Raw genomic sequence first — 8,851 nt, forward strand, 5'->3', positions numbered from 1 at the left:
CTGTACAGTGACAAAATAGTAAGCCGTAAAACAATAGTATTACTTTACTTATAAAATAAGGATCCAAAATAAAAGTGTAGTTTGTCTTTTACCTGCACATGTGAGTCCAACAACCCTCTCGGGTGAGCAGTTTCTTGTTGAGTTTGAGGTTCCACAGTCCAGGAGAACAGACTCATTGCCTTCACACTGGAACTCTTTTGTCCACATTGGCGCATCCACTTCTCCATAGAGCACTCCCTGGAGGACTAAAGGAGTCCCACAGCCAAGCTCCCTACAGACCACCTCTCCATCCTGCTGGTCAAAGTCACCTTCACACACTGAGACCCACGTGTGATTAGACTTCACCTCCACTCTGCCTGAACATGAACTAGTCCCATTCACCAACTTCACGGTCTCTGAACAGAGTGAGAGAGATAGAAAGAGAAAGAGGGGGAGAGATAATTATAATTCAAGAGATTTCTTTATCAAGCCACAAGGATACATTAATCCATTATGAATGGAACTCATCAGACTAGTTGTTGTCTATGCACAGAGAGAATGACAAAAAATCCTAATAATATTTGTTTAATTACAATTCTATGCTATAATCTATATTATTGTTCTTCATTTGTCTTTGTTTACCTGTTGCGTTGTGTTCTGCTTTAGTCTGGAGAGCTGAAGAGAACATTTTGAATATAAATTAGCGTCACTTACAAGAGTACATGGATCCTCTCTAATAGGTTGTTTATCTGTAGAACCCTTTGTTTCTCTATTTGGCATTCACAGGTTGGGAATTAGATTCAATGCTCAAAGTACTTATTTTGCCACGCAGTCAGAGTTGGTTATAATTGTTTTTTTGTAGAGCATTGATAGCTCTGAATACAAAGACAGAACTATAGCAAAACAATAACAGACACGCCCTTACAGTACAACAGAAAAACTGACAGGCCCAGTGAGTTGAACCTCAACATTACAGGCAACTTATGCATCGGAAGGGAAGAGGTTGAATGGGTCTCCAGTTTCAAATTCAGTTCATACAGTATATCAGGGGGTCTTCAACAGGGGGTCCGGGAATTCGTCCCTATAGTCCCTATTCTGAGGAGAACTTAATCCAAAAAATAGCAGATCTACAAGCTCACACCGCCTCAGTTGTGAGCTTGTAGATCGGCTATTTTCGGCAAAGGGGTTTGATGCAGAGGGAAAAAAGAGCAGACCGAGTACAGAATGAAAGGTCAAGTTTACCAAGTATTAAAAGTGCTTAAATGTCTGAAAATGCACATTAACATGAATCCAACATACACTGATGATAGTGCTGGCAAACAAGTCTATGAGGCAATCTATGAAATCTATGAAAAAGTTTAATCTGCAACACACACACATGCACACACGTCACACACACACACCCACACACACACGCACACAGGCTGGAGCTGTAATCATCACAATCGCCACACACCGTATTTTCTTCAGGAAATGCACCTCATATGGTTTATTTAGGAAATTGCACAATCATGCCGAGAGAGAACCCACTGAACTGAATTGAATTGATAGAGATGTAGGTTGTTGACTGAAGCTAGAAGTGACCATAGTCTTCCTGTAGCTTCGTGATATCTCTAAAGTTACACAACACACAACTGTCTATCAGACAACTAATATAAGACAGTCCCCCTGAGAGGACTAGGTCCCTGGTGATCTACAGTACAAGCTCTGAGTTACAGCAATTAAACTTGTTCAGTTTAGAATTAATTTCTCTTACGGGCATTTGCTGTTGCTCGTGGCAATTAGTTTTTTAGAAATATGAAGAAATGACAGGACAATAATTAATGAAAATGTTTAAATCAATAAAGATGCATTTTGTATGTCTTGAGTCTTGACAAAATATGTTTTCAGATCTCCAGAGAGAGCTTAAACCTCCACTTTCCCACACACACACACACACACACACACACACACACACACACACACACACACACACACACACACACACACACACACACACACACACACACACACACACACACACACACACACACAACTTTCTGCCTGAGTGTCCTTCACATGCACACACCAACCAACAAGTGTCATTAAAACAGAGTCGTAGCCTACCTGAGCTCCATACCAAGGTGAGCAGCATCACTACTTGATTCATGTCTGGGATTCAGTCACTATTCAGTCTGAACTGGTCCTTCACTGAACAACACGTTCTGTCTTATATCCCCTTTTTTTTGACACGTGAGCTCTCATTATCTCGTCATCAGGTTCATTACTGATGTTATCATGTCTTCCTGTGCTTGAAACTTCTGAAATGGAAAATTCTACACAAGACACAGTAAATGCAACTTGTAATATTTTGTTGTAAACAGCACAAACAAATGTCAATACTCACTCACTCACTCACTCACTAACGCTTTCTGAGGTTTGGGATCAGGGCCATGGTCTCTTTGAGGCCTCCCCTTTGGCATCTCTCTGGCCCCTCGGACGTTCGTACTGTGCATGGATGCAGTCCTGGTGGAGGTTCAGAAACAGAGTATCAGGGTTTTAACTACCTGCACCTGGGTGGCTGGGTCATCATCCTACGAGGAGCAGCTATGCCACCACAATGTGTCTGTGTGGTGTATTCTGTGTAATGTATTTATATAATATTATTTAATGTTATTTATATGTATTAGCGTTAATATTTGGGCCTAGTTGTCTTGTGAGACACAGATGATGCACATTCAGTGGGGCTACTTTATGCAAGAGGGCCTCTTTATAGCCACTGTTGAAAGGAAAGTTTTGACCTCTGTTGACCTCTTCAGACCACTGGTGAAATTAGGTTTTTTGGAAACAGCTGGGAGTCAATGGCTTTGTGAGTTATCTATGCATACTAGACTGACACTGCTGGTCATGAACGTATGGATTTGTGAGTACATGTAATTGAGAGAACACCAAACACAGCTGTGGCACGCATGTAAAATTATATATATATAAGAGCTGATCCTTTGTTCAAGTCAGTTCTGTTCCATTACACTGTCGTGTGCATTTCGGCCAGGAAGGGACTCCGTCCTTTTGGATGTTAAATAAACAAAGAAGCTATGACAAAAGAACTGGCTTGGACATTCATCTCTCTGCATGCAAAATGCGTGACGGAAATAATATACTACATCTGTTCTGTTGGGTCACATCCAGGGCTTAGGCCTGTGGCTGAATACGGTGAGAGCACAGTTTGGAATGTGGGGGCAGAAATGTCTGTGTTGTGCCTTTCTTATATATTAAAGAAACAAACAAACAAATAATTAAATGTATGTATTTATTTATTTTTTACTTTGTGTTAATACAATTATGCTATGTAATAATATGTAAAGAAAATAAAAGGTGAGGTCCTAATATATAAGCCCTTCAAGATTTTCTCACCTCACCGGCACAACTTCATAATGTAACTCCTTTTACTTGACCCTTTCTCATGAAAGATGTTACTGTTGTACTTACAACCATCTTGTTGTGCAAACCAATACAATAATATACTTATAATAATTAAATGTACACACACACACACACACACACACACACACACACACACAGACAGACAGACAGACAGACAGACACGGTTGGTTGGTTGGTTGTGAGGTGGTCTTTGAGGTTAGTTCAAACTAAGCCAATCTGCGACGCGTTGTGAGCTTGTAGATTGGCTGTGAATAGCCGACGCGGTTTAAAGTGCTCATGTGGCCTTGCTTCTTTTGGGCTTGTTTTGCTTATTTCTCTCACAAAGCCTGGCAACGCTGCTGTCTACGTCATCACATAGTGTCCGTCTGGCTATTGCGTCACAATTGTGCGCGTTATTGTTGTTTCATCGGTTACCATAATATTACTGGTACACTGAATTATTCTGCTTTTATCTCCGTTTCAGAGTCATTTAGACCCACAGTGTGTAACATTTCAGACGTTTGGAAGACAGTGAAGGTGTCGCGGTGGTGTGTGTTGTTGTTTGAGTTGAGTTTAGTGTTGTTTTGTTCAGTGTCTTCATGGCAAACGAGCGACTGAGGAGTCTGGAGGAGGTGGAGAAAGAGATCGCCATGACTCTACAGTGCGCTGGTTCGTTACTTTTTTACATTAAGTAATCAGATTACATTCATTTACAAGATTTCATGACTCCACACAGCAGTGGTTCCTAAACTTTTTAGCTCGAGACCTAAAAGAGAAATGTGACGTCTCCCCAGGACCCAAACTAGTGAAAATTGCAGCTCCTAGACTAGTTAGGAGATTGTAGATCGGCTATTTTCATTACTTCTTTAAACATTTGTTTTCTAATCTATGGAATTTATTTGATTTTTATTTTTGAAAATAAAAAATATTTATGTAAAATATAATTATTTTGAAAAACATTGAATTTGTTTCTAATTCATGAAAACAATATTCTTCTGTTGCTTTTTTTTTTTTAATGTTTTGAAATAATAATAATTAAAAACAAAATATATAGGAAACTAAAATAAATAAAGGGATAGATGTATTTACTCGTGACCCATAAATGTGTCCGTGACCCACAAATGGGTCCAGAACCAGTGTTTGGTAAACAGGTCATTAATTTCAATGACTCTGTGAGAGTGTACAAATGGAACCAATGTATCTGTAAGGGTCCATTGTTTTGTTAAAGGGAACCGTTAAGGAATGGGATGGTTCAGAGGAAATCGTAAAGGAACCGGAATTGTTAAAATCCTAAATCAGGGGGTCTTCAGCGTTTTCAGGCCATGGACCCCCTATAGCTGAGAGAGAGATGAAGCAGGGACCCCCTACTCTATATTGTATAAAATTGTGTTTCAGATAACTTTTTTTGTTAACGCGGTCTGCTCTTTTTTCCCCCTCTACACCTATACCTCTTTGCCAAAAATAGCCGATCTACAAGCTCACAACGCCTCGCAGCGCGAGGCGTTGTGAGCTTGTAGATCTGCTATTATTGGCAAAAGTTCTCCTCAGAAAAGGGATGCTAAGGTTCAAGTGGTTAAGGTAAAAAAATATCATATCACACAAAGATTTGGCGGACCCCCTGTAGTAACTCTGAGGACCCCCTAGGGGGCCTGGACCCCCTGTTGAAGACCCCTGATCCTAAAGGATCCCAACCCTAGTGACTATAACAACGGTGGCCTGAGAAACATGTGATTTGTAACTGAATATGAATGGGTTTTTTGGTCAGAATACTGACTGTTTGTGCTTTTCCCGTCCTGGCTGTCCAGGTAACATCGTCCTGGAGCTCTCTAAAGACAAACACAACGCCAGTTTCCTGGACAGACAGCTGGTGCAGTTCCAGAGCTCCATCAACCGGGTGGAGAGTGAACTGAGCTCTCAGATACGATACCTCACACAGGTAGGCCTTGTCTGTTGCAATTATTACATGATTAATCGCCTGATCGCAGTGATTTGAGATCATTATTATTAAAATTAATTTAGTCATAATCGCTTCCATGTTGAAAATGTTTATACATTTGCAAATATCTTCCAAAAATAGCAGAAATAGCCGATCTGCAATGTCGGATCGGCTATTTCAGCCGTTATTTTTTTTTGTTGTATTAAGTTATTAAATATGTCAGTCGTTTCTTTGTATATTTCACTTATTTGTCATATCTGCCCTGTGGAATTCTTATGTACTAAGCCAAAATGTAAATGTTATTCATATGTTCCAATGTTCAATACCAAAAACACAATTCAATTGTTCGTCACAATTATTTGTACGACAACTAATCGTCAAATAAAATGTCATGATCGTAATAGGCTACCTGTTTACTCGCACTGTAAACAATTGATTCATTCACTTATGAATTAATAAAACGTTATTTTGATCAGTGTTTGTTTTAAAGAATGTTATTTTTCCCCCTTTTTTTGTGTAAAAAAATGTTTTAACAAATAAATAAAAGTGGGCCCAAAACAAATGAAATCAACTTAAACAACTGAACAAAAACTGAACTGAACAGCACAACTGATATAGTCAGAATGACAGATAAGAGGAACATCTACTGCATAGTGGGCTCTCAGACCACTACTACAGTAACTAAAAAAAGGGTCTAGACAAAGACTACAATTTAAACACACTACAAATAACTACAACCTAAACACATACAACACTAACTAAGATTAACTAATGAAATTACAATCCAACTGAAATACACCAAAACACATTTGTCCAAAACCTAATAACAAAATCAAACAAAAATAAACCCCTGCCCTCCCCATGGTGCAGAGAGAATGTGGTGCAGCCCAAGTGTCCTCATCAGTTCTTTAAAAGCACATATATGGAGCAGCTGGCTCCCCAGCCAATCATCTCCAGCAGCTTCCCACAGAACTGGAAACTCAAGAAAACTCAATCAACTTAAATGCAAATTCCATAACTCACAAATAAAACACAATAACCCATTGACTGCCAATCGTGTAGATCTACGCGAACCTATTTAAAGCCGCCACGTGCCAATCGCGTAGATCTACGCGAACTTTAAAAAAAAAAATATATATATATATATACCGTATATATGTATTTATTTTATTTGACCCAAAGACCAAGGAGATATGATTTTTGGAAGATCTAGACTCCTATCCACTTCCTTGTTAACTTAAAACTTAGAAATTCTGTATCTCGGCTCCTTTACTACTTGAGTACTTTTTTTTTCAATTAAAAATCTCTGGCAGTGGGCAACCCGGCCAGAAATAATTCAGGCAGTAATGTGCGTGGTTATCTGTGTTTTTTTCTTATGTTATGTATAATAACCAAATGAATAAACCCAAAAACAAAAGTTACCATACAGTATATGCTGTCTCACCGTGTGGCTGCTAGGGTGGCCATCACAATAATAATAATAATCGGTTAAATCGATTAGTTCGACTAACTGCTGCACCCCTACTCTCCAACCCAGGTGGCTACAGGTCAGCCTCATGAGGGCTCAACGTATTCAGCCAGGAAGGACTGTCAGATGGCCCTGAACCGTGCAGAGTACGCCAAGGTCAAACTGGGAGAACTGGGAAACACCTGTGAGCTCATGTTGGACCAGCAGACGTGAGACAGAGAAGGGGGGGGGGGGGGTGAAGAAATCTTTCACTTTGGTACATGTACATTTTTCCAATCTTTAACCGTATGTGACTCCATGATGAAATAAAAGCATTGATCCTTAAAATAAGCCCAACATACCCCTAGAGTTCTACAGTGTATCATAATAGTACCAAAGTGACCATATTGATTTATGCAGTTTACAAACGAGCGCTCAGTAGGAACCACGGTCCTCCCTCTCTCCATCCTTGTGCAGGGAGGGAGGCTGTGTCCCAAATCCCTACTCACTATATAGTGATTACACCATTTTGTAGTGGTGTCCGAATGTATAGTGATCATTATTTTACCCAATATATTGGACTCATTTTATCCCACAATGCACCATGAAATGTAGCGTACAGGCAGTGTTTTTTTTGTTTCGTTTTTTCGCTGTTGAGTTCACTGTAGTCATCTAGGGAGTAGGAAGTAGTGAATGAGTGACTGAATTCAGACACAGCCAAAGGGTGGTTGCCCCGACGCAAGTCCTTTGTTGCAGCCGAAGTAGAACGATACGTTGTTTTTACAGCACAGAATGCATAACCTACAATACACACTTCAATAAACTGGATCAAAGACTAAATAAAAGAGGTCCTGCATGATTCAGTGTTTACATAGCTTTCAGGTTTCAAAGGAGTTTTGCAATGTAGCAAAATTGTTCAAATGTGTATTTTATTAAGATGTTTTTTTTTACTCTTTCGTAAGTACCTTTTGTATGCTTTTGAAAGGGATTTAGGAATCGAAAATGGTTTGATGTTAATACATTGTACTAGTAAATTAATTTTTTTGGGGGGAAATCAAAATGAATGAAATGAAAATGGCAGCAAAGCCTTTTGCAAACGATTTATTAAAATAAATTAGGCGTTTTGCCTATATTGTTCCCACAATGCTCTGTTTGTTTGTTTTTATTTCACCTACAGTATAATATATACTGTAATAACATGAGAGACATTATTACTGTTTGACAAAACAGAACAATGTGTTTGTCGACGCAGGAAAGAAAGTAGGCAGTAGTGATATCTGTTCAGTTGTGTGAAATTTATTTTAATTAAGTGATAGATTTTCAAAAATGGCTGATCTAAGAGCTCACAATAGTGGTCTTAAGTTCCCATAAGGGGTCAAGCTTAGTTGTGCACAAAGGACTGTCCAAGTCACTTTATTGTGTGCCAGGGGACGACTCTGCGGCTGAATGTGCTCCTCACATTCCCGCTAGATTGTCATACGGCTCGTTACGACTACAAGAACTACGCAAACCGTGCTAGTGCTGTGAAATGTATTTCACGGGTTCTGGATTCATTTGTTTCCATAGGCTATGGCTCGGTTTCAGATAAGGTTCTCAGAACCTACTGTAATTTATGCCCTGCTCAGGAGGTGGTACTAACTCTTGAGTTCTGTGAACCCAGACTTTAAAATCGTACTAAAATAGTGAAAATAACAGATTGCGACGCACTGTGAGCTTGTAGATCGACGTTCCTCCACTTTCAGAGGTCGTTCTGGTTATAATAGAAACGTAAACAAAACAAAAAATCAGAACTTCACGAGTCCTGAAAATGTTCAGGTATGGAAGGTTCTGGTTTATTATGTAGTTGAAAAGAGCCTTGAGGGGATGGGGAGGGGTTCATCCTACCTACCAACAATTGTTGGCAACAGATGGCAATTAAAATTAAATAGACAAACTATCATTTAATCTAAGATGTTATTAAAATGTTGTATGCCGGTGCTATTACAATGTCGTATGTTGTATGCCGGTGCCTCGTGGCCTCTCCAGGTGTGTGTGGTCTCTGTGTAGCAGGTAGATGATGGCATCCTCCAAACCAGGTCAGAATATTC

The 8,851-nt window shown here is 39.5% G+C and overlaps 1 protein-coding gene across 1 annotated transcript; it reads left to right on the top strand.

Moving 5' to 3' along the window:
- The first annotated feature begins 3,798 nt into the window (after positions 1–3,798).
- Positions 3,799–8,480, top strand: med11 (mediator complex subunit 11). The gene is made up of 3 exons (XM_080412817.1): positions 3,799–4,050; positions 5,187–5,317; positions 6,855–8,480. Exons 1-3 carry the CDS (start codon positions 3,981–3,983, stop codon positions 6,996–6,998), a joined length of 345 nt encoding a protein of 114 aa, XP_080268943.1. The 5' UTR covers positions 3,799–3,980; the 3' UTR covers positions 6,999–8,480.
- The last annotated feature ends 371 nt before the right edge of the window (positions 8,481–8,851 follow it).

The sequence above is a fragment of the Gymnoscopelus braueri genome (genome assembly GCF_963280865.1).
Source record: "Gymnoscopelus braueri genome assembly, chromosome: 18".
Taxonomy (NCBI): Eukaryota; Metazoa; Chordata; class Actinopteri; order Myctophiformes; family Myctophidae; genus Gymnoscopelus; species Gymnoscopelus braueri.

Coding starts and splice junctions, on each gene's coding strand:
- med11 (XM_080412817.1), top strand. CDS start 3,981: ATGGCAAACGAGCGACTGAGGAGTCTGGAGGAGGTGGAGAAAGAGATC. Junction 4,051..5,186: donor CATGACTCTACAGTGCGCTG/GTTCGTTACTTT, acceptor CTGGCTGTCCAG/GTAACATCGTCCTGGAGCTC. Junction 5,318..6,854: donor AGATACGATACCTCACACAG/GTAGGCCTTGTC, acceptor TCTCCAACCCAG/GTGGCTACAGGTCAGCCTCA.